This window comes from Oncorhynchus kisutch, linkage group LG8 (assembly GCF_002021735.2).
Source record: "Oncorhynchus kisutch isolate 150728-3 linkage group LG8, Okis_V2, whole genome shotgun sequence".
Taxonomy (NCBI): domain Eukaryota; kingdom Metazoa; phylum Chordata; class Actinopteri; order Salmoniformes; family Salmonidae; genus Oncorhynchus; species Oncorhynchus kisutch.
The window spans coordinates 3,276,124-3,302,616 of NC_034181.2; the positions used below are offsets into that span (position 1 = coordinate 3,276,124).

The following is a 26,493-nucleotide window of genomic DNA, read 5'->3' on the forward strand; positions in this document are numbered from 1 at the left end:
CCACTGCAGCCCCGTCGATGAGAATGGGGGCGTGCTCGTTCCTCCTTTTCCTGTAGTCCACATTCATCTCCTTAGTCTTGGTTACGTTGAGGGATAGGTTGTTATTCTGACACCACCCGGCCAGGTCTCTGACATCCTCCCTATAGGCTGACATCCTCCCTATAGTGTGACAGTCGTCACACAGTCGTCCAGAACAGCTGATGCTCTCATGCATGCCTCAGTGTGCTTGCCTCAAAGCGAGCATGGAAGTGATTTAGCTTGTCTGGTAAGATATTCGTGATCGTACCTCGTCTAATTTATTGTCCAATGATTGCACGTTGGCAAGTAATATTGATGGTAACACCAGCTTTCCCACTCGCCTTCTGTGGATCCTTACGAGTCCTCTGTACCTGCGTCTCTTCCTCTTGCAAATAACTGGGTTGTTGGCCTTGTCGGGTGTTAGGAGTATGTCCTGTGCGTTCTGCTTGTTGAAGAAAAAATCTTTGTCTAATCCGAGGTGAGTGATCACTGTCCTGATATCCAGAAGCTCTTTGTCTAATCCGAGGTGAGTGATCGCAGTCCTGATATCCAGAAGCTCTTCGTCTAATCCGAGGTGAGTGATCACTGTCCTGATATCCAGAAGCTCTTTGTCTAATCCGAGGTGAGTGATCACTGTCCTGATATCCAGAAGCTCTTCGTCTAATCCGAGGTGAGTGATCACTGTCCTGATATCCAGAAGCTCTTTGTCTAATCCGAGGTGAGTGATCACTGTCCTGATATCCAGAAGCTCTTTGTCTAATCCGAGGTGAGTGATCGCAGTCCTGATTTCCAGAAGCTCTTTTTTTTGTTGCCGTAAAATACGGTTGCAGAAACATTATGTACAAAATCAGTTACAAATAACGCCGTAATAATAGCACCATCGGTTTTATAGGCTCCTTAGCTTTGTGCATGGCCATGGACCTTAGTCTTCTGTAACTCAGTCTCCTGGACTGCAGTCTCCTGTACCTCAGGCTGTACCTCAGTCTCCTGAACCTCAGTCTCCTGTATCTCAGTCTCCTGAACCTCAGTCTCCTGAACCTCAGTCTCCTGTATCTCAGTCTCCTGAACCTCAGTCTCCTGAACCTCAGTCTCCTGTATCTCAGTCTCCTGAACCTCAGTCTTCTGTACCTCAGCCTCCTGTACTTCAGTCTCCTGTACCTCAGTCTCCTGTACCTCAGTCTCCAGAACCTCAGTCTCGTGTACCTCAGTCTCCTGAACCTCAGTCTCCTGAACCTCAGTCTCCTGTAACTCAGACTCCTGTACCTCAGCCTCCTGAACCTAAGTCTCCTGTACCTCAGTCTCCTGTACCTCAGCCTCCTGAACCGCAGTCTCCTGTACCTCAGTCTCCTGAACCTCAGTCTCCTGTACCTCAGCCTCCTGAACCTCAGTCTCCTGAACCTCAGTCTCCTGTACCTCAGTATCCTGTACCTCAATCTCCTGTACCTCAGCCTCCTGAACCTCAGTCTCCTGAACCTCAGTCTCCTGTACCTCAGTCTCCTGTACCTCAGTCTCCTGTACCTCAGCCTCCTGAACCTCAGTCTCCTGTACCTCAGCCTCCTGAACCTCAGTCTCCTGTACCTCAGTCTCCTGTACCTCAGTCTCCTGTACCCCAGTCTCCTGAACCTCAGTGTCCTGTACCTCAGTCTCCTGTACCTCAGCCTCCTGAACCTCAGTCTCCTGTACCTCAGTCTCCTGTACCTCAGCCTCCAGAACCTCCGTCTCCTGTATCTCAGTCTCCTGTACCTCAGTCTCCTGAACCTCAGTCTCCTGTACCTCAGTATCCTGTACCTCAGTCTCCTGTACCTCAGTCTCCTGAACCTCAGTCTCCTGTACCTCAGTCTCCTGTACATCAGTCTCCTGTACCCCAGTCTCCTGAACCTCAGTCTCCTGTACCTCAGTCTCCTGTACCTCAGCCTCCTTAACCTCAGTCTCCTGTACCTCAGTCTCCTGTACCTCAGCCTCCAGAACCTCAGTCTCCTGTACCTCGTGTCTGATTCAATAAGTGATGGCCTTTTGAGCTGGTCTCATCAAAAGCAGACAAAACAATGGTGGTGTTACTGTCTTTGTGTACTGATAAATATCCTGTGTGATGGACTGTCTTTCTCCTCCAGGCTGTTGGGGGTTGTGGGTATTAATTGATTACCGCCCCAGAAACCACAATCAGCACTTTCTGTTGAATAAGTCAGTCAATTTTTGTCCCAGCTAGTGTAATTATCTGGAATACTAAGGGACAGAAGAGAAGACAGCTAAGCTTTAAAGAATGGTTCCAGGCTTCTATTGCCACAACACTAAATATCCTGCTGGAAACTATAGGTGGTACGACTTCTGTGCTTCAGAGACAGACACAGGGACAGACAGAAACAGGGACAGACAGACAGACAGACAGACAGACAGACAGGGGGAAACATTCCTACAGTTTCCATGTTTGGCTGGACAATAGAGTTCTATTCTAGGTTCATGCTGTATTCTATGGTCTAGGGCAGCAGGGTAGCCTAGTGGTTAGAGTGTTAGAGAGTTGGACTAGTAACCAAAAGGTTACAAGTTCAAATCCCTGAACTGACAAGGTACAAATCTGTCATTCTGCCCCTGAACAGGCAGTTAACCCACTGTTCCTAGGCTCTCATTGAAAATAAGAATATGTTCTTTACTTTCTTGCCTAGTTAAATAAAGGTAAAATAAAAATTCTAGGTTCATACTGTATTCTAGGTTCATACTGTATTCTAGGTTCATACTGTATTCTAGGTCCATACTGTATTCTAGGTCCATGTTATATTCTAGGTTCATACTGTATTCTAGGTTCATACTGTATTCTAGGTTCATACTGTTTTCTAGGTTCATACTGTATTCTAGGTCCATGTTATATTCTAGGTTCATACTGTATTCTAGGTTCATACTGTATTCTAGGTTCATACTGTTTTCTAGGTTCATACTGTATTCTAGGTTCATACTGTATTCTAGGTTCATACTGTATTCTAGGTTCATACTGTATGGGCCCTCCCTAACCCAGTCAGCTGTTTGCACTGATTGTAAATCACTCTGGATAAGAGCGTCTGCTAAATGAACAACAGTAAAATCTAAATGTAAGAAACTACTGAAGCGCCATTCCAATTAGATGGGCTGTCCACATGTAGATAAACAGTTGTTTTCCTGCTAGCTGCATTACATTAATCCTTCATCCTTCAAGTAAATGAAGAGGAGAAACTCCTCTGGCCAGGTCCATTACCGGCTTGCTGCAAAGGTGCGAAACTGAACGCATCAGCGACGAAGCCGAGCGAAAAGATGATGATTACTCTGCTCTACTAAGTCCCGATTCCCTCTGCAAGCTCCAATTACACACTGCAATCTTTTAGCAAGTGAGTGATTAACTAGAGGACTGCCTGTGCCCGTCGTTAGTCCGTTAGAGGAGTCGTATACGAGGTGCTTTTTCCTCCCACCCGCCATTCCTCATTGTCAACGTGATCCATGAGCTGATCGGATCGTCTCTGCTGACAAAAGACTGTCCTCTCCTCTTTTATTCTTCATATCCCTTTCAGGGAATCGGGAGACGAATGCATCACGCCGGGTATTGAAAGCGCATAAATCTGGTTTTAAGAGGCCTGTCTTGGTTGGGTCAGATTCTAACAGACAAAAGCGTTTCTGAGGCCAGGTCTTTTTTATTCATTGCCCCGTGCTCGTTTGGGTCGGCCATTGTGGATCGGGATAAATAATAGTTGTATAGATCAAGGCAACGGGCTGTGCATTATCACCGGTGAGAATGGGATGGGGAGTAACAGTATGTCTCTGTGACGGTGTATTACTAAAGGCTTTTTCTTTGTGTTTCTCTTCTCATTACTGTCGTGTGTCCCTAGTATTAGCCTTACTGTACTTGTATGTTCTGCATTGTGACACTGTACAAAAACAACAACAAAAACACCCCAATCAAACACCTCTTAAACTGTAGTAAGACCAAGCTGAATGTTACACTACAGTCAATCAAGCATCTCAATCTTAATTATGAGAGAACTCCAAGTACGTCCGTTAACCTTTGAGAAGTCTCTTTAATGATTTAGAATCACCCCACTTCTCCTGAGACCACTTTCACCACACAGTCGTGATATATAGACAGTTTAGTGTGGAGTTGGAAAAGGCGATAGATGGGCTTTGGGTGGTGCTACTTTAGATATAATGGCCAGTATTGTCCTGGTCGGAGAGACAGGATAAATCTCTAGTTTTAATGTTGTCTTTCTCCTCAGTCGGTTCTACTGCCAGCCAAGTCATCCCATAATTACCAGCCTTAATTTATGTGTTTTTACCGCCTCAGACGATACTTCACCCCCTCTCCTCCCCCCCTCTTCTCCTCTCCTCCTCCTCTCCTCCCCCTCTCCTCCTCCTTCTCCTCCCCCTCTCCTCCTCCTCTCCTCCCCCTCTCCTCCCCCTCTCCTCCTCCTCCTCCCTTCTCCTCTCCTCTCCTCTCCTCCCCCTCTCCTCCCCCTCTCCTCTCCTCTCATCTCCCCCCTCTCCTCTCCTCCCCCTCTCCTCCTCCTCTCCTCCTCTCCTCCCCCTCTCCTCCTCCTCTCCTCCTCTCCTCCCCCTCTCCTCCTCCTCTCCTCTCCCTCTCCTCTCCTCCCCCTCTCCTCCTCCTCTCCTCTCCCTCTCCTCTCCTGTCCTCCCCCTCTCCTCCTCCTCCTCTCCTCCTCCTCTCCTCCCCCTCCTCTCCTCCTCCTCTCCTCTCCTCCCCCTCTCCTCTCCTCCAGTGTATGGCCCTGCACTGCTTGCTGCTGTTTCCACTATATTTCTGCAGGTATTGATTGCCATTATATGGTAAACTCGATGGGTACAATGGAACTCTATCAGCAAAATACAGGTTCATTATCTCAGGGTCAGGCTGCTCACAAAGGGCCGACCCTTCCCTCTTTACGGCCGACCCTTTAAACTGCATAGTACAAATTATTATCTGCCTCCTTATACCCTGCTAATTAAGACTTGAGTGGAATAAAGCTTAGGGTCAGGGTTAGGTTAGCAGGGTTCAGGCCAGAGTGGAATGAAGTTTAGGGTTGAACAGTGATTGCTTCTTTAAAAAGAAGTCGAATGTTTAAAGTAATGTTAATTTCATAGATAAAGGTGTATTTAAATTCTACACGTACAGTAGTAACATAGAGGAGGCATTAAAGGGGCAGTATTTATATAGCATAGAGGAGGCATTAAAGGGGCGGTATTTATATAACACAGAGGAGGCATTAAAGGGGCAGTATTTATATAACATAGAGGAGGCATTAAAGGGGCAGTATTTATATAACATAGAGGAGGCATTAAAGGGCCAGTATTTATATAACATAGAGGAGGCATTAAAGGGGCAGTATTTATATAACATAGAGGAGGCATTAAAGGGGCAGTATTTATATAACTGAATTGTGGTATTTTTCTAAGATTTTAAGAAATCTATTACAATTCATTTGGTGGCCCTTTAGGGTACTTCAGATGATCACAGGTATCTGTAATAATCTCTGGTCTCTACTTCAGATGATCACAGGTATCTGTAATAATCTCTGGTCTCTACTTCAGATGATCACAGGTATCTGTAATAATCTCTGGTCTCTACTTCAGATGATCACAGGTATCTGTAATAATCTCTGGTCTCTACTTCAGATGATCACAGGTGTCTGTATTAATCTCTGGCCCTCTACTTCAGATGATCACAGGTATCTGTAATACTCTCTGGTCTCTACTTCAGATGATCACAGGTGTCTGTATTAATCGCTGGTCTCTACTTCAGATGATCACAGGTATCTGTATTAATCTCTGGCCCTTTGTGTGGCCTAATCACATGTAAAATATAAAAAATTAGATGATTGTCTAATAAAACTGAATGGCACAGCTATGAAACATCATCCTAAATACAAACTGTCAATTTAGTGAATACCATTAGTGTTTCATATGAGGGTTCCAACATGACAAATCCTTTATATACATTTTATTTACAGATTATTATTTTATTTTTTTACTATAACCAGGTTTCCATCCAATACATGCCAGGAAAAAAGATTGTCATGACAACAAAAAAAATCCGGGTAAACTTTTACAAATGTAGACAAAACAAAATACGCTAGACAAGGTGGGATCTTTTGGGGACAGATTTCCATGTCAATATTCTAAAATCCGCATTAAAACAATATGTACATTTTCCCACGAAGAGATGTGTTACAATCAAATGTGTTATATAAAATGTTGCTTGTTGCGTGATGATGTAATACACATAAACATACGTTTTGCAGTTAAATTGAAATGTACCGAATAAAAATACAAGTTAAATGGGTTCCATCGCATGTTCAACTCTACGGATGCTTTTGCATCATATAGTGTCTTCCCACTCTGGTATTGACACATGCGCTCTAGACAACAGCAGTAACTGCGCGCTGTTGGCCGGAGCGCATGTATAGCCCACAGTACATGATGAGATTATTATGGACAAAAAGGCAAGATTTTTATTTCTTTTTTTCAAACGCAGCCAAGCATCGATTATCATGTTACCAGAATAAGACCCTCGATATTTACTTGGAAACGAGCATCAAGCTCATCACCTTTCACGTTTACCACCCTGTCGAAGTTCATCATCATTGATTTAATCTGTAGCCTAATGGTGCTATCAAGACAACTGGGAATTCGGATAAAAACGAGGTCTAATCATGACGTCAGTGATCTTCAGGTCGGTAAAGAGGCCAGAGTTCCCGACTTGGAATTCTGAGTTGGATCTGCCAGTCGGAGTTCGTTCCTTTCGAATTCCCAGTTGTCTTGAACGCATTGAAGATGGAAGTCGGAGATTTCCAAGTTCTGAGTTCTCAGTTGTTTTGAACGCGGCATAATAAACCGTTTGCTTTCCCGATGAGTCGTAGTGGGAGGACTCCACAACATGTCATCGTGTGACTCCAAATCAACTTTGATATATTGGTTATTATATACATTTTTGCGCATACAAGTGTTTCCACCAACATTTCCCGCAATGATTTTACCAACACAAAACTATCCCACCTTGTCCACCGTATGGGTCGTTACAGTATTTTTGGGGGGGGAAAGTTTATAGAAAAATGTTCTGTTTCCATCAGGCCTGTAATTTTTTTATCCGACTTGTATTTTACTGGCATATAGACTTTGAATGGAAACCTGGTTAGTAAAATTAATTATGCCAAAAATGTCGGTGGAAACGCTTTTATGCGCAAATATTGATATAATAACCATCATATAAAAGTAAACTTGGAGTCACGACTCGGGAAAGCAGTTTATTAGGCAACAGATGAAATAAATGATCATGAATTTATTAACATGTGAAAGTGCAAAGTGATAATCTTGATGTGTCCTTTCCAATAAAAATCGAGGGTCTTATTCCGGGTGACATGATCATCGACGCTTGGTTGCGTTTGACAAATACAATTAATGTCGCTCTTTAGTTCATCATATAGTCATCATGTTGGCTAAACGCGCTCTGTGCCAATACCCGTGTCGGCACACTCGTAGTACAGTATAACGCAAAACATATTTGTGAGATAACCATCAGTATAGTTGAAAATGTGATGGAACCCAATGTAACTTTTTTTTTCTTTTTTTTAATCCAGTACATGGTAATTTAAACCGCAAAATGTATTTTTATGTGCACTACGTCATCACGCACAGTTGTTTATGTGCAACAAGTCAATTTGATGGAAACATTTCTGGCGGGGGGGGGGGGGGGGGGGGTGCGCATATGTATTTTTTTATGCATATTCTCATGAAAATCTGTCCGAATTGGATGGAAACCTAGTTTAAGTCAGTATGTATTTGTTGTCAATGTTTTCTCCGTCAAACCGGTGGTAGTTGTGAAAAAAGTAAATATTTTTAGAATAGTTGCAGAGTTCATTTAAAATAATCCCGTTAATGATTAGATATTTTATTCATTAATTAGACTATTTTCTCTTGAACCATATGGTCTATCTACTAGAAACTCATGGACAATATGGACACAGATATACAAAATGAATACTATATATTAATTACTTGTTTTAAAGTTATTTGATTGCAATTGATTTTCTGTTAATTACCAAAATTACGGAAGATTCCGGTATCTTTGATAAACTACCGGTAGCTTTGCAACCCTAGGTACAACAGTTGAACTAAGATCATGAGGCATTTATAAGTTATATTCTTCAAGAATCAGCGGGTTTATATCCATAATTTAAATGTCCAAAAATATATTTAGCAAACACAGATTGCCCCTTTAATAAAACGCTGTATAAACAATATATAAAACACAGATTGCCCCTTTAATAAAACGCTGTATAAACAATATATAAAACACAGATTGCCCCTTTAATAAAACGCTGTATAAACAATATATAAAACACAGATTGCCCCTTTAATAAAACGCTGTATAAACAATATATAAAACACAGATTGCCCCTTTAATAAAACGCTGTATAAACAATATATAAAACACAGATTGCCCCTTTAATAAAACGCTGTATAAACAATATATAAAACACAGATTGCCCCTTTAATAAAACGCTGTATAAACAATATATAAAACACAGATTGCCCCTTTAATAAAACGCTGTATAAACAATATATAAAACACAGATTGCCCCTTTAATAAAACGCTGTATAAACAATATATAAAACACAGATTGCCCCTTTAATAAAACGCTGTATAAACAATATATAAAACACAGATTGCCCCTTTAATAAAACGCTGTATAAACAATATATAAAACACAGATTGCCCCTTTAATAAAACGCTGTATAAACAATATATAAAACACAGATTTCCCCTTTAATAAAACGCTGTATAAGCAATATATAAAACACAGATTGCCCCTTTAATAAAACGCTGTATAAACAATATATAAAACACAGATTGCCCCTTTAATAAAACGCTGTATAAACAATATATAAAACACAGATTGCCCCTTTAATAAAACGCTGTATAAACAATATATAAAACACAGATTGCCCCTTTAATAAAACGCTGTATAAACAATATATAAAACACAGATTGCCCCTTTAATAAAACGCTGTATAAACAATATATAAAACACAGATTGCCCCTTTAATAAAACGCTGTATAAACAATATATAAAACACAGATTGCCCCTTTAATAAAACGCTGTATAAACAATATATAAAACACAGATTGCCCCTTTAATAAAACGCTGTATAAACAATATATAAAACACAGATTGCCCCTTTAATAAAACGCTGTATAAACAATATATAAAACACAGATTGCCCCTTTAATAAAACGCTGTATAAACAATATATAAAACACAGATTGCCCCTTTAATAAAACGCTGTATAAAAAGTCAAGGGGGAGTTTTTCAAAAAGTAATATGATTTGTTAGCCAAGATGTCAGCTATTGGACTGCTTCCTGCTTCCAGATAAATTGGCTTTATAAGCCACAGCTAGCGAGGAAACCCTCTCTATCGATGGACTGAAGTTAATAGCATTGATTTTGGATATTGTGTTTTGTCTCTACAGGGACTCCAGTGAATCGTATTCCTATCATGGCCAAGCAGGTGTTGGATCTGTACACGCTCTACAAGCTCGTCACAGAAAAAGGCGGCTTAGTGGAGGTCATCAATAAGAAAATATGGCGTGAGATCACCAAAGGCCTCAACCTCCCTACCTCCATCACCAGCGCAGCGTTCACCCTGCGAACACAGTGAGTGACGCTCTGTACACCATACATTAACACAGTGAGTGACGCTCTGTACACCATACATTAACACAGTGAGTGACGCTCTGTACACCATACATTAACACAGTGAGAGACGCTCTGTACACCATACATTAACACAGTGAGTGACGCTCTGTACACCATACATTAACACAGTGAGTGACGCTCTGTACACCATACATTAACACAGTGAGTGACGCTCTGTACACCATACATTAACACAGTGAGTGACGCTCTGTACGGGTACACCATACATTAACACAGTGAGTGACGCTCTGTACACCATACATTAACACAGTGAGTGACGCTCTGTACACCATACATTAACACAGTGAGTGACGCTCTGTACACCATACATTAACACAGTGAGTGACGCTCTGTACACCATACATTAACACAGTGAGTGACGCTCTGTACACCATACATTAACACAGTGAGTGACGCTCTGTACGGGTACACCATACATTAACACAGTGAGTGACGCTCTGTACACCATACATTAACACAGTGAGTGACGCTCTGTACACCATACATTAACACAGTGAGTGACGCTCTGTACACCATACATTAACACAGTGAGTGACGCTCTGTACACCATACATTAACACAGTGAGTGACGCTCTGTACACCATACATTAACACAGTGAGTGACACTCTGTACACCATACATTAACACAGTGAGTGACGCTCTGTACACCATACATTAACACAGTGAGTGACGCTCTGTACACCATACATTAACACAGTGAGTGACGCTCTGTACACCATACATTAACACAGTGAGTGACGCTCTGTACACCATACATTAACACAGTGAGTGACGCTCTGTACACCATACATTAACACAGTGAGTGACACTGCTGGAGATAAATAACCTGATAACCTGCATCGCATATCACTTGACTCTACAGTAGTGGTACAGGGTGTCTCGGAGAGCTAAGAGTCTCTACACCAGTAGTGGTACAGGGTGTCTCGGAGAGCTAAGAGTCTCTACACCAGTAGTGGTACAGGGGGTCACGGAGAGCTAAGAGTCTCTACACCAGTAGTGGTACAGGGTGTCTCGGAGAGCTAAGAGTCTCTACACCAGTAGTGGTACAGGGGGTCACGGAGAGCTAAGAGTCTCTACACCAGTAGTGGTACAGGGGGTATCGGAGAGCTAAGAGTCTCTACACCAGTAGTAGAACAGGGGGTCTCAGAGAGCTAAGAGTCTCTACACCAGTCGTGGTACAGGAGGTCTCAGAGAGCTAAGAGTCTCTACACCAGTAGTGGTACAGGGGTCTCGGAGAGCTAAGAGTCTCTACACCAGTAGTGGTACAGGGGGTCTCGGAGAGCTAAGACTCTCTACACCAGTAGTGGTACAGGGTGTCTCGGAGAGCTAAGAGTCTCTACACCAGTAGTGGTACAGGGGGTCTCGGAGAGCTAAGAGTCTCTACACCAGTAGTGGTACAGGGGGTCTCAGAGAGCTAAGAGTCTCTACACCAGTAGTGGTACAGGGGGTCTCGGAGAGCTAAGAGTCTCTACACCAGTAGTGGTACAGGGTGTCTCGGAGAGCTAAGAGTCTCTACACCAGTAGTGGTACAGGGGGTCTCGGAGAGCTAAGAGTCTCTACACCAGTAGTGGTACAGGGTGTCTCGGAGAGCTAAGAGTCTCTACACCAGTAGTGGTACAGGAGGTCTCAGAGAGCTAAGAGTCTCTACACCAGTAGTGGTACAGGGTGTCTCGGAGAGCTAAGAGTCTCTACACCAGTAGTGGTACAGGGGGTCTCGGAGAGCTAAGAGTCTCTACACCAGTAGGGGTACAGGGTGTCTCAGAGAGCTAAGAGTCTCTACACCAGTAGTGGTACAGGGTGTCTCGGAGAGCTAAGAGTCTCTACACCAGTAGTGGTACAGGGTGTCTCGGAGTGCTAAGAGTCTCTACACCAGTAGTGGTACAGGGGGTCACAGAGAGCTAAGAGTCTCTACACCAGTAGTGGTACAGGGGGTCTCGGAGAGCTAAGAGTCTCTACACCAGTAGTGGTACAGGGTGTCTCAGAGAGCTAAGAGTCTCTACTCCAGTAGTGGTACAGGGTGTCTCAGAGAGCTAAGAGTCTCTACACCAGTAGTGGTACAGGGTGTCTCGGAGTGCTAAGAGTCTCTACACCAGTAGTGGTACAGGGGGTCACAGAGAGATAAGAGTCTCTACACCAGTAGTGGTACAGGGGATCTCAGAGAGCTAAGAGTCTCTACACCAGTAGTGGTACAGGGGGTATCGGAGAGCTAAGAGTCTCTACACCAGTAGTGGAACAGGGGGTCTCAGAGAGCTAAGAGTCTCTACACCAGTAGTAGAACAGGGGGTCTCAGAGAGCTAAGAGTCTCTACACCAGTAGTGGTACAGGGGGTCTCAGAGAGCTAAGAGTCTCTACACCAGTAGTAGAACAGGGCGTCTCGGAGAGCTAAGAGTCTCTACACCAGTAGTGGTACAGGGTGTCTCGGAGAGCTAAGAGTCTCTACACCAGTAGTGGTACAGGAGGTCTCAGAGAGCTAAGAGTCTCTACACCAGTAGTGGTACAGGGTGTCTCGGAGAGCTAAGAGTCTCTACACCAGTAGTGGTACAGGGGGTCTCGGAGAGCTAAGAGTCTCTACACCAGTAGGGGTACAGGGTGTCTCAGAGAGCTAAGAGTCTCTACACCAGTAGTGGTACAGGGTGTCTCGGAGAGCTAAGAGTCTGTACACCAGTAGTGGTACAGGGTGTCTCGGAGTGCTAAGAGTCTCTACACCAGTAGTGGTACAGGGGGTCACAGAGAGCTAAGAGTCTCTACACCAGTAGTGGTACAGGGGTCTCGGAGAGCTAAGAGTCTCTACACCAGTAGTGGTACAGGGTGTCTCAGAGAGCTAAGAGTCTCTACACCAGTAGTGGTACAGGGTGTCTCGGAGAGCTAAGAGTCTCTACACCAGTAGTGGTACAGGGTGTCTCGGAGTGCTAAGAGTCTCTACACCAGTAGTGGTACAGGGGGTCACAGAGAGATAAGAGTCTCTACACCAGTAGTGGTACAGGGGATCTCAGAGAGCTAAGAGTCTCTACACCAGTAGTGGTACAGGGGGTATCGGAGAGCTAAGAGTCTCTACACCAGTAGTGGAACAGGGGGTCTCAGAGAGCTAAGAGTCTCTACACCAGTAGTAGAACAGGGGGTCTCAGAGAGCTAAGAGTCTCTACACCAGTAGTGGTACAGGGGGTCTCAGAGAGCTAAGAGTCTCTACACCAGTAGTAGAACAGGGGGTCTCAGAGAGCTAAGAGTCTCTACACCAGTAGTGGTACAGGGGGTCTCAGAGAGCTAAGAGTCTCTACACCAGTAGTGGTACAGGGTGTCTCGGAGAGCTAAGAGTCTCTACACCAGTAGTGGTACAGGGTGTCTCGGAGAGCTAAGAGTCTCTACACCAGTAGTGGTACAGGGTGTCTCAGAGAGCTAAGAGTCTCTACACCAGTAGTGGTACAGGGGGTCACGGAGAGCTAAGAGTCTCTACACCAGTAGTGGTACAGGGGGTCACAGAGAGCTAAGAGTCTCTACACCAGTAGTGGTACAGGGTGTCTCGGAGAGCTAAGTGTCTCTACACCAGTAGTGGTACAGGGGGTCTCAGAGAGCTAAGAGTCTCTACACCAGTAGTGGAACAGGGGGTCTCAGAGAGCTAAGAGTCTCTACACCAGTAGTAGAACAGGGGGTCTCAGAGAGCTAAGAGTCTCTACACCAGTAGTGGTACAGGGGGTCTCAGAGAGCTAAGAGTCTCTACACCAGTAGTAGAACAGGGCGTCTCGGAGAGCTAAGAGTCTCTACACCAGTAGTGGTACAGGGTGTCTCGGAGAGCTAAGAGTCTCTACACCAGTAGTGGTACAGGAGGTCTCAGAGAGCTAAGAGTCTCTACACCAGTAGTGGTACAGGGTGTCTCGGAGAGCTAAGAGTCTCTACACCAGTAGTGGTACAGGGGGTCTTGGAGAGCTAAGAGTCTCTACACCAGTAGGGGTACAGGGTGTCTCAGAGAGCTAAGAGTCTCTACACCAGTAGTGGTACAGGGTGTCTCGGAGAGCTAAGAGTCTGTACACCAGTAGTGGTACAGGGTGTCTCGGAGTGCTAAGAGTCTCTACACCAGTAGTGGTACAGGGGGTCACAGAGAGCTAAGAGTCTCTACACCAGTAGTGGTACAGGGGTCTCGGAGAGCTAAGAGTCTCTACACCAGTAGTGGTACAGGGTGTCTCAGAGAGCTAAGAGTCTCTACACCAGTAGTGGTACAGGGTGTCTCGGAGAGCTAAGAGTCTCTACACCAGTAGTGGTACAGGGTGTCTCGGAGTGCTAAGAGTCTCTACACCAGTAGTGGTACAGGGGGTCACAGAGAGATAAGAGTCTCTACACCAGTAGTGGTACAGGGGATCTCAGAGAGCTAAGAGTCTCTACACCAGTAGTGGTACAGGGGGTATCGGAGAGCTAAGAGTCTCTACACCAGTAGTGGAACAGGGGGTCTCAGAGAGCTAAGAGTCTCTACACCAGTAGTAGAACAGGGGGTCTCAGAGAGCTAAGAGTCTCTACACCAGTAGTGGTACAGGGGGTCTCAGAGAGCTAAGAGTCTCTACACCAGTAGTAGAACAGGGGGTCTCAGAGAGCTAAGAGTCTCTACACCAGTAGTGGTACAGGGGGTCTCAGAGAGCTAAGAGTCTCTACACCAGTAGTGGTACAGGGGGTCTCGGAGAGCTAAGAGTCTCTACACCAGTAGTGGTACAGGGTGTCTCGGAGAGCTAAGAGTCTCTACACCAGTAGTGGTACAGGGTGTCTCAGAGAGCTAAGAGTCTCTACACCAGTAGTGGTACAGGGGGTCACGGAGAGCTAAGAGTCTCTACACCAGTAGTGGTACAGGGGGTCACAGAGAGCTAAGAGTCTCTACACCAGTAGTGGTACAGGGTGTCTCGGAGAGCTAAGTGTCTCTACACCAGTAGTGGTACAGGGGGTCTCAGAGAGCTAAGAGTCTCTACACCAGTAGTGGTACAGGAGGTCTCAGAGAGCTAAGAGTCTCTACACCAGTAGTGGTACAGGGGTCTCGGAGAGCTAAGAGTCTCTACACCAGTAGTGGTACAGGGGGTCTCGGAGAGCTAAGACTCTCTACACCAGTAGTGGTACAGGGTGTCTCGGAGAGCTAAGAGTCTCTACACCAGTAGTGGTACAGGGGGTCTCGGAGAGCTAAGAGTCTCTACACCAGTAGTGGTACAGGGGGTCTCAGAGAGCTAAGAGTCTCTACACCAGTAGTGGTACAGGGGGTCTCGGAGAGCTAAGAGTCTCTACACCAGTAGTAGAACAGGGGGTCTCAGAGAGCTAAGAGTCTCTACACCAGTCGTGGTACAGGAGGTCTCAGAGAGCTAAGAGTCTCTACACCAGTAGTGGTACAGGGGTCTCGGAGAGCTAAGAGTCTCTACACCAGTAGTGGTACAGGGGGTCTCGGAGAGCTAAGACTCTCTACACCAGTAGTGGTACAGGGTGTCTCGGAGAGCTAAGAGTCTCTACACCAGTAGTGGTACAGGGGGTCTCGGAGAGCTAAGAGTCTCTACACCAGTAGTGGTACAGGGGGTCTCAGAGAGCTAAGAGTCTCTACACCAGTAGTGGTACAGGGGGTCTCGGAGAGCTAAGAGTCTCTACACCAGTAGTGGTACAGGGTGTCTCGGAGAGCTAAGAGTCTCTACACCAGTAGTGGTACAGGGGGTCTCGGAGAGCTAAGAGTCTCTACACCAGTAGTGGTACAGGGTGTCTCGGAGAGCTAAGAGTCTCTACACCAGTAGTGGTACAGGAGGTCTCGGAGAGCTAAGAGTCTCTACACCAGTAGTGGTACAGGGTGTCTCGGAGAGCTAAGAGTCTCTACACCAGTAGTGGTACAGGGGGTCTCGGAGAGCTAAGAGTCTCTACACCAGTAGGGGTACAGGGTGTCTCAGAGAGCTAAGAGTCTCTACACCAGTAGTGGTACAGGGTGTCTCGGAGAGCTAAGAGTCTCTACACCAGTAGTGGTACAGGGTGTCTCGGAGTGCTAAGAGTCTCTACACCAGTAGTGGTACAGGGGGTCACAGAGAGCTAAGAGTCTCTACACCAGTAGTGGTACAGGGGGTCTCGGAGAGCTAAGAGTCTCTACACCAGTAGTGGTACAGGGTGTCTCAGAGAGCTAAGAGTCTCTACTCCAGTAGTGGTACAGGGTGTCTCAGAGAGCTAAGAGTCTCTACACCAGTAGTGGTACAGGGTGTCTCGGAGTGCTAAGAGTCTCTACACCAGTAGTGGTACAGGGGGTCACAGAGAGATAAGAGTCTCTACACCAGTAGTGGTACAGGGGATCTCAGAGAGCTAAGAGTCTCTACACCAGTAGTGGTACAGGGGGTATCGGAGAGCTAAGAGTCTCTACACCAGTAGTGGAACAGGGGGTCTCAGAGAGCTAAGAGTCTCTACACCAGTAGTAGAACAGGGGGTCTCAGAGAGCTAAGAGTCTCTACACCAGTAGTGGTACAGGGGGTCTCAGAGAGCTAAGAGTCTCTACACCAGTAGTAGAACAGGGCGTCTCGGAGAGCTAAGAGTCTCTACACCAGTAGTGGTACAGGGTGTCTCGGAGAGCTAAGAGTCTCTACACCAGTAGTGGTACAGGAGGTCTCAGAGAGCTAAGAGTCTCTACACCAGTAGTGGTACAGGGTGTCTCGGAGAGCTAAGAGTCTCTACACCAGTAGTGGTACAGGGGGTCTCGGAGAGCTAAGAGTCTCTACACCAGTAGGGGTACAGGGTGTCTCAGAGAGCTAAGAGTCTCTACACCAGTAGTGGTACAGGGTGTCTCGGAGAGCTAAGAGTCTGTACACCAGTAGTGGTACAGGGTGTCTCGGAGTGCTAAGAGTCTCTACACCAGTAGTGGTACAGGGGGTCACAGAGAGCTAAGAGTCTCTACACCAGTAGTGGTACAGGGGTCTCGGAGAGCTAAGAGTCTCTACACCAGTAGTGGTACAGGGTGTCTCAGAGAGCTAAGAGTCTCTACACCAGTAGTGGTACAGGGTGTCTCGGAGAGCTAAGAGTCTCTACACCAGTAGTGGTACAGGGTGTCTCGGAGTGCTAAGAGTCTCTACACCAGTAGTGGTACAGGGGGTCACAGAGAGATAAGAGTCTCTACACCAGTAGTGGTACAGGGGATCTCAGAGAGCTAAGAGTCTCTACACCAGTAGTGGTACAGGGGGTATCGGAGAGCTAAGAGTCTCTACACCAGTAGTGGAACAGGGGGTCTCAGAGAGCTAAGAGTCTCTACACCAGTAGTAGAACAGGGGGTCTCAGAGAGCTAAGAGTCTCTACACCAGTAGTGGTACAGGGGGTCTCAGAGAGCTAAGAGTCTCTACACCAGTAGTAGAACAGGGGGTCTCAGAGAGCTAAGAGTCTCTACACCAGTAGTGGTACAGGGGGTCTCAGAGAGCTAAGAGTCTCTACACCAGTAGTGGTACAGGGGGTCTCGGAGAGCTAAGAGTCTCTACACCAGTAGTGGTACAGGGTGTCTCGGAGAGCTAAGAGTCTCTACACCAGTAGTGGTACAGGGTGTCTCAGAGAGCTAAGAGTCTCTACACCAGTAGTGGTACAGGGGGTCACGGAGAGCTAAGAGTCTCTACACCAGTAGTGGTACAGGGGGTCACAGAGAGCTAAGAGTCTCTACACCAGTAGTGGTACAGGGTGTCTCGGAGAGCTAAGTGTCTCTACACCAGTAGTGGTACAGGGGGTCTCAGAGAGCTAAGAGTCTCTACACCAGTAGTGGAACAGGGGGTCTCAGAGAGCTAAGAGTCTCTACACCAGTAGTAGAACAGGGGGTCTCAGAGAGCTAAGAGTCTCTACACCAGTAGTGGTACAGGGGGTCTCAGAGAGCTAAGAGTCTCTACACCAGTAGTAGAACAGGGCGTCTCGGAGAGCTAAGAGTCTCTACACCAGTAGTGGTACAGGGTGTCTCGGAGAGCTAAGAGTCTCTACACCAGTAGTGGTACAGGAGGTCTCAGAGAGCTAAGAGTCTCTACACCAGTAGTGGTACAGGGTGTCTCGGAGAGCTAAGAGTCTCTACACCAGTAGTGGTACAGGGGGTCTTGGAGAGCTAAGAGTCTCTACACCAGTAGGGGTACAGGGTGTCTCAGAGAGCTAAGAGTCTCTACACCAGTAGTGGTACAGGGTGTCTCGGAGAGCTAAGAGTCTGTACACCAGTAGTGGTACAGGGTGTCTCGGAGTGCTAAGAGTCTCTACACCAGTAGTGGTACAGGGGGTCACAGAGAGCTAAGAGTCTCTACACCAGTAGTGGTACAGGGGTCTCGGAGAGCTAAGAGTCTCTACACCAGTAGTGGTACAGGGTGTCTCAGAGAGCTAAGAGTCTCTACACCAGTAGTGGTACAGGGTGTCTCGGAGAGCTAAGAGTCTCTACACCAGTAGTGGTACAGGGTGTCTCGGAGTGCTAAGAGTCTCTACACCAGTAGTGGTACAGGGGGTCACAGAGAGATAAGAGTCTCTACACCAGTAGTGGTACAGGGGATCTCAGAGAGCTAAGAGTCTCTACACCAGTAGTGGTACAGGGGGTATCGGAGAGCTAAGAGTCTCTACACCAGTAGTGGAACAGGGGGTCTCAGAGAGCTAAGAGTCTCTACACCAGTAGTAGAACAGGGGGTCTCAGAGAGCTAAGAGTCTCTACACCAGTAGTGGTACAGGGGGTCTCAGAGAGCTAAGAGTCTCTACACCAGTAGTAGAACAGGGGGTCTCAGAGAGCTAAGAGTCTCTACACCAGTAGTGGTACAGGGGGTCTCAGAGAGCTAAGAGTCTCTACACCAGTAGTGGTACAGGGGGTCTCGGAGAGCTAAGAGTCTCTACACCAGTAGTGGTACAGGGTGTCTCGGAGAGCTAAGAGTCTCTACACCAGTAGTGGTACAGGGTGTCTCAGAGAGCTAAGAGTCTCTACACCAGTAGTGGTACAGGGGGTCACGGAGAGCTAAGAGTCTCTACACCAGTAGTGGTACAGGGGGTCACAGAGAGCTAAGAGTCTCTACACCAGTAGTGGTACAGGGTGTCTCGGAGAGCTAAGTGTCTCTACACCAGTAGTGGTACAGGGGGTCTCAGAGAGCTAAGAGTCTCTACACCAGTAGTAGAACAGGGAGTCTCAGAGAGCTAAGAGTCTCTACACCAGTAGTGGTACAGGGGGTCTCAGAGAGCTAAGAGTCTCTACACCAGTAGTGGTACAGGGGGTCTCGGAGAGCTAAGAGTCTCTACACCAGTAGTGGTACAGGGTGTCTCGGAGAGCTAAGAGTCTCTACACCAGTAGTGGTACAGGGTGTCTCAGAGAGCTAAGAGTCTCTACACCAGTAGTAGAACAGGGGTTCTCGGAGAGCTAAGAGTCTCTACACCAGTAGTGGTACAGGGGGTCTCAGAGAGCTAAGAGTCTCTACACCAGTAGTGGTACAGGGGTCTCAGAGAGCTAAGAGTCTCTACACCAGTAGTGGTACAGGGTGTCTCGGAGAGCTAAGAGTCTCTACACCAGTAGTGGTACAGGGGGTCTCAGAGAGCTAAGAGTCTCTACACCAGTAGTGGTACAGGGGGTCACAGAGAGATAAGAGTCTCTACACCAGTAGTGGTACAGGGACCACAAGTGTTTTATGAGATATATGATTAGATATGTGATGTTGTATATGATTAGATATATGATTAGATATATGATGTTGTATATGATTAGATATATGATGTTATATATGATTAGATATATGATGTTATATATGATTAGATATATGATGTTATATATGATTAGATATATGATGTTATATATGATTAGATATATGATTAGATATGTGAGTAGATATATGATTAGATATGTGAGTAGATATATGATTAGATATAGGATGTTATATATGATTAGATATATGATTAGATATGTGTCTGTATTAATACTACAGTTGATTCAGGATACACCATAATGTCATGTAAGGTTTGGATGTAGATTCTATCTAACACCCAACCTGTTGTTATTCTTAGAAATGCATATCCAATCCCCACTGCTGTACAGTACTGTTATTATGTTTTAGCAGACACTTGATAGGCACAATAACATTCATTATTCTGCTACGATGTTGACTACATTACTACCATTACGGCCATCCTAGCCTGGATAATGCATGATAATGATAGAGTTGGAGAAGAAGGGGAATTAACTGTATAGTCCTGACCACAATGAAGTGCAGAACAGAAGAAAGCCTGTTGATATTACACTGCATTCGGAAAGTATTCAGACCCCTTGACTTTTTCCACATTTTGTTACTTTACAGCCTTATTCTAAAATGGATTAAATACATTTTTCCCTCATCAATCTACACACAATACCCCATAATGACATCACAATACCCCATAATGACATCACAATACCCCATAATGACATCACAATACCCCATAATGACATCATAATACCCCATAATGACATCACAATACCCCATAATGACATCACAATACCCCATAATGACATCACAATACCCCATAATGACATCACAATACCCCATAATGATATCACAATACCCCATAATGACATCACAATACCCCATAATGATATCACAATACCCCATAATGACATCACAATACCCCATAATGACATCACAATACCCCATAATGACATCACAATACCCCATAATGACATCACAATACCCCATAATGATATCACAATACCCCATAATGACATCACAATACCCCATAATGACATCACAATACCCCATAATGACATCACAATACCCCGTAATGACATCACAATACCCCATAATGACATCACAATACCCCATAATGACATCACAATACCCCATAATGACATCACAATACCCCGTAATGACATCACAATACCCCATAATGATATCACAATACCCCATAATGACATCACAATACCCCATAATGACATCACAATACCCCATAATGACATCACAATACCACATAATGACATCACAATACCCCATAATGATATCACAATACCCCATAATGACATCACAATACCCCATAATGACATCACAATACCCCATAATGACATCATAATACCCCATAATGACATCACAATACCCCATAATGACATCATAATACCCCATAATGACATCACAATACCCCATAATGATATCACAATACCCCATAATGACATCACAATACCCCATAATGACATCACAATACCCCATAATGACATCATAATACCCCATAATGACATCACAATACCCCATAATGACATCATAATACCCCATAATGACATCACAATACCCCATAATGACATCATAATACCCCATAATGACATCACAATACCCCATAATGACATCATAATACCCCATAATGACATCACAATACCCCATAATGACATCACAATACCCCATAATGACATCACAATACCCCATAATGACATCACAATACCCCATAATGACATCACAATACCCCATAATGACATCACAATACCCCATAATGACATCACAATACCCCACAATGACATCACAATACCCCATAATGACATCACAATACCCCATAATGACATCACAATAACCCATAATGACATCACAATACCCCATAATGACATCACAATACCCCACAATGACATCACAATACCCCATAATGACATCACAATACCCCGCAATGACATCACAATACCCCATAATGACATCACAATACCCCATAATGACATCACAATACCCCATAATGACATCGCAATACCCCATAATGACATCACAATACCCCATAATGACATCGCAATACCCCATAATGACATCACAATACATTATGTACATAATTATTCAGACCCTTTCCTATGAGACTGGACATTATGTACATAATTATTCAGACCCTTTCCTCTGAGACTGGACATTATGTACATCAGTATTCAGACCCTTTCCTCTGAGACTGGACATTATGTACATAATTATTCAGACCCTTTCCTCTGAGACTGGACATTATGTACATAATTATTCAGACCCTTTGCTCTGAGACTGGACATTATGTACATCAGTATTCAGACCCTTTCTTCTGAGACTGGACATTATGTACATAATTATTCAGACCCTTTCCTATGAGACTGGACATTATGTACATAATTATTCAGACCCTTTCCTATGAGACTGGACATTATGTACATCAGTATTCAGACCCTTTCCTATGAGACTGGACATTATGTACATCAGTATTCAGACCCTTTCCTATGAGACTGGACATTATGTACATCAGTATTCAGAACCTTTCCTCTGAGACTGGACATTATGTACATAATTATTCAGACCCTTTCCTCTGAGACTGGACATTATGTACATCAGTATTCAGAACCTTTCCTCTGAGACTGGACATTATGTACATAATTATTCAGACCCTTTCCTCTGAGACTGGACATTATGTACATCAGTATTCAGACCCTTTCCTATGAGACTGGACATTATGTACATAATTATTCAGACCCTTTCCTCTGAGACTGGACATTATGTACATCAGTATTCAGACCCTTTCCTATGAGACTGGACATTATGTACATAATTATTCAGACCCTTTCCTCTGAGACTGGACATTATGTACATCAGTATTCAGACCCTTTCCTATGAGACTGGACATTATGTACATCAGTATTCAGACCCTTTCCTATGAGACTGGACATTATGTACATCAGTATTCAGACCCTTTCCTATGAGACTGGACATTATGTACATCAGTATTCAGACCCTTTCCTATGAGACTGGACATTATGTACATAATTATTCAGACCCTTTCCTATGAGACTGGACATTATGTACATCAGTATTCAGACCCTTTCCTCTGAGACTGGACATTATGTACATCAGTATTCAGACCCTTTCCTATGAGACTGGACATTATGTACATCAGTATTCAGACCCTTTCCTCTGAGACTGGACATTATGTACATAATTATTCAGACCCTTTCCTCTGAGACTGGACATTATGTACATAATTATTCAGACCCTTTCCTCTGAGACTGGACATTATGTACATAATTATTCAGACCCTTTCCTCTGAGACTGGACATTATGTACATCAGTATTCAGACCCTTTCCTATGAGACTTGACATTATGTACATCAGTATTCAGACCCTTTCCTATGAGACTGGACATTATGTACATCAGTATTCAGACCCTTTCCTCTGAGACTGGACATTATGTACATCAGTATTCAGACCCTTTCCTATGAGACTGGACATTATGTACATCAGTATTCAGACCCTTTCCTATGAGACTGGACATTATGTACATCAGTATTCAGACCCTTTCCTCTGAGACTGGACATTATGTACATCAGTATTCAGACCCTTTGCTATGAGACTGGACATTATGTACATCAGTATTCAGACCCTTTCCTATGAGACTGGACATTATGTACATCAGTATTCAGACCCTTTCCTATGAGACTGGACATTATGTACATAATTATTCAGACCCTTTCCTATGAGACTTGAATTTGAGCTCAGGTGCATCCTGTTTCCATTGATCCTTGAGATTTGTCTAGAATTTACCTATTTTACCCGTGGTAAATTTAATTGACTGGACATGATTTGTAAAGGCACACACCTGTCTACAGGCTTCCACAGTTGACAGTGCATGTCAGAGCAAAAAGCAAGCCATGAGGTCAAAGGAATTGTACATAGAGTTCCGAGACAGGAATGTATCCAGGTACAGACCAAAAAGACTTCTGCATCATTGAAGGTCCCCAAGAACACAGTGGTCTCCATTACTTTTAAATGGAAGACATTTGGAACCACCAATACTTTTTCCTAGTGCTGGCCACTTGGCCAAACTGAGCAATCGGTGGAGAAGGGCCTTGGTCAGGGAGGTGACCAAGAACCAGATGGTCACCCTGACAGAGCTCCAGAGTTCCTCTATGGAGATGGGAGAATATTCCAGAAGGACAACCACATCTGCAGCACTCCACCAATCAGGCCTTTATGGTAGAGTGTCCAGATGGTAGCTACTCTTTAGCAAAAAGTACAGAACAGCCCGCTTGGAGTTTGCCAAAAGGCACCTAAAGGACTCTCAGACCATGAGAAACAATTATCTGGTCAATAAACCAAGCTTGAATGCCAAGCATCAAGTCTGGAGGAAACTTGGCACTGTCCTTGTGGTGAAGCATGGTGGTGGCAGAATCGTGCTGTGGGGGTGTTTTTCAGATAGCAAGGACTGGGAGACTTGTCAGGATTGAGGGAAAGATGAACAGAGAAAAGTACAGAGAGATCCTTGATGAAAACCTGCTCCAGAGCGCACAGGACCTCAGACTATGGTGAAGGTTCACCTTCCAACAGGACAATGACCCTGAGCACACAGCCAACACAACGCAGGAGTGGCTTCGGGACAAGTCTCTTAATGAACTTGAGTGGCCCAGCCATATTCCGGACTTGAACCCAATTGAACATTTCTGGAGAGACGCTAAAATAGCTGTGCAGCGATTCTCCCCATCCAACCTGACAGAGCTTAAGAGGATATGCAGAGAAGAATGGGAAAAACTCCACAGGTTTGCCAAGCTTGTAGCTTCATACCCAAGACTACCCGAGGCTATAATCGCTGCGAAAGGTGCTTCAACAAAACTAAATCAAATCAAATCAAATGTATTTATATAGCCCTTCGTACATCAGCTGATTTCTCAAAGTGCTGTACAGAAACCCAGCCTAAAACCCCTAACAGCAAGCGATGCAGGTGTTGAAGCAAGTTGGCTAGGAAAAACTCCCTAGAAAGGCCAAACCCTAGGAAGAAACCTAGAGAGGAACCATGGCTATGAGGGGTGGCAATTCCTCTTCTGGCTGTGCCGGGTGGAGATTATAACAGAACATGGCCAAGATGTTCAAATGTTCATAAATGACCAGCATGGTCAAATAATAGGTCTGGGACAAGTAGCACGTCCGGTGAACAGGTCAGGATTCCATAGCCGCAGGCAGAACAGTTGAAACTGGAGCAGCAGCATGGCCAGGTGGACAGGGGACAGCAAGGAGTCATCATGCCAGGTAGTCCTGAGGCATGGTCCTAGGGTTCAGGTCCTCTGAGAGAGAGAAAGAAAGAGAGAATTAGAGAGAGCACACTTAAATTCACACAGGACACCGGATATGACAGGAGTAGTACTCCAGATATAACAAACTGACCCTAGCCCCCCGACACATAAATTACTGTAGCATAAATACTGGAGGCTGAGACAGGTGGGGTCAGGAGACACTGTGGCCCCATCCGATGATACCCCCGGACAGGGCCAAACATGAAGGATATAACCCCACCCACTTTGCCAAAGCACCTGCCCCCACACCACTAGAGGGATATCTTCAACCACCAACTTACCATCCTGAGACAAGGCCGAGTATAACCCACAAAGATCTCCACCACGCCACAACCCAAGGGGGGGCGCCAACCCAGACAGGAAGATCACAACTACTGAGTAAAGGGTCTGAACGTAAATGTGATATTTCAGTGTTTATATTTTGTTATTATGGGTATGGCGTGTAAATTGATGAGGGGGAAAAAACAATTTAATCCATTTAGAATGAGGCTGTGATGTAACAAAATACGGAAAAAGTCTGAATATATGCTGAATGCACTGTATGTCCCTCTTACTGCCCTGAATGCCTCTGCTGATCCTACAGCTATTGTATGCAGTAATCATGTGCCTACGAACCAGATTTATACTGTTAGCACTGAGGCGGTGTGCTCTATTAAGAAGTCCACTGTGTGCAGCTCACCCTGCACTAACATAAATAACATGAGCTTGTCTACTTCTGCTATCATTCCCAGTAAAGCAATTAAAACAATCAAGCATCCCAGAAAAGGGCTAAAAACAGCCCACGTTAGCATATGTAGCTTAAGAAACAAGGTTCATGAACTCAGTCATTTGCTAGTAACAGATGACACTCATATTCTGACTATCTCTAAACCTCACTTAGATACATTTGATGATACAGTGGTAGAAATACAAGGTTATAACATCTACAGAAAAGACAGAAATGCCAAAGGTGGAGGTGTTGCTATTTATATTCAGAACCACATTACTGTAAAGTATCTGGATAACGGATGAAATGCTTGATAATGAATGTGATATCAACAGAGGTACATTTTATTGGTGATTTAAATATTGACTGGCTTTCATCAGGCTGCCAACTCAAGAGAAAGCTTCAAACTGTAACCAGTGCCTGCAACCTGGTTCATTATATCAGTCAACCTGCCAGGGTAGTTACAAACAGCACAGGAATAAAAATCATCAACATGTATTGATCACATATTTACTAATGCTGCAGAAATGTGCTTTAAAGCAGCATCCAAATCCATCAGATCAACTTATAGTAGCCATATCTAGGAAAACCAAAAGTTCCAAAAGCTGGGCCTAATATAGTGTATAAGAAGTCATACAATAAGTGTTATAGTGATTCTTATGTTGATGATGTAAAGACTATTTGTTGGCCTGTGGTGTGTAATGAGGAGCAGACAGATGCTGCACTTGACTCATTTATGAAATTGCTTATTCCAGTTACTAATAAGCATGAAGCACACATTAAGAAAATAAAAACTGTTAAATCCCCGTGGATTGATGAGGAATTGTAAAATGGTATGGTTGAGAGGGATGAGGCAAAAGGCAGCAGAACCGGTTGGCAAACATACTGCAAATTGAGAAACCATGTGACTTGTGACATTAATGATCATAGTCTGCTGCTGGAAAAACGTATGTGTTATGGCTTTACACCCCCTGTTATAATGTGGATAAAGAGTTTCCCTGTCTAACAGAACACAGAGGGTGTTCTTTAATGGAAGCTTCTCTGACATAATCCAGGTAGAATCAGG

At 44.7% G+C, this 26,493-nt stretch overlaps 1 protein-coding gene across 2 annotated transcripts in view; it reads left to right on the forward strand.

The window, feature by feature from the left end:
- The window catches only part of LOC109879534 (AT-rich interactive domain-containing protein 3A-like), a 235,878-nt gene that overhangs the window by 187,906 nt on the left and 21,479 nt on the right, over positions 1–26,493 (forward strand). For both annotated transcript variants that reach the window (XM_031829552.1, XM_031829553.1), the window contains one exon: positions 9,500–9,683. In XM_031829552.1, the coding sequence (XP_031685412.1) occupies positions 9,500–9,683 (184 nt within the window). The remainder of the gene's footprint in view (positions 1–9,499; positions 9,684–26,493) is intronic.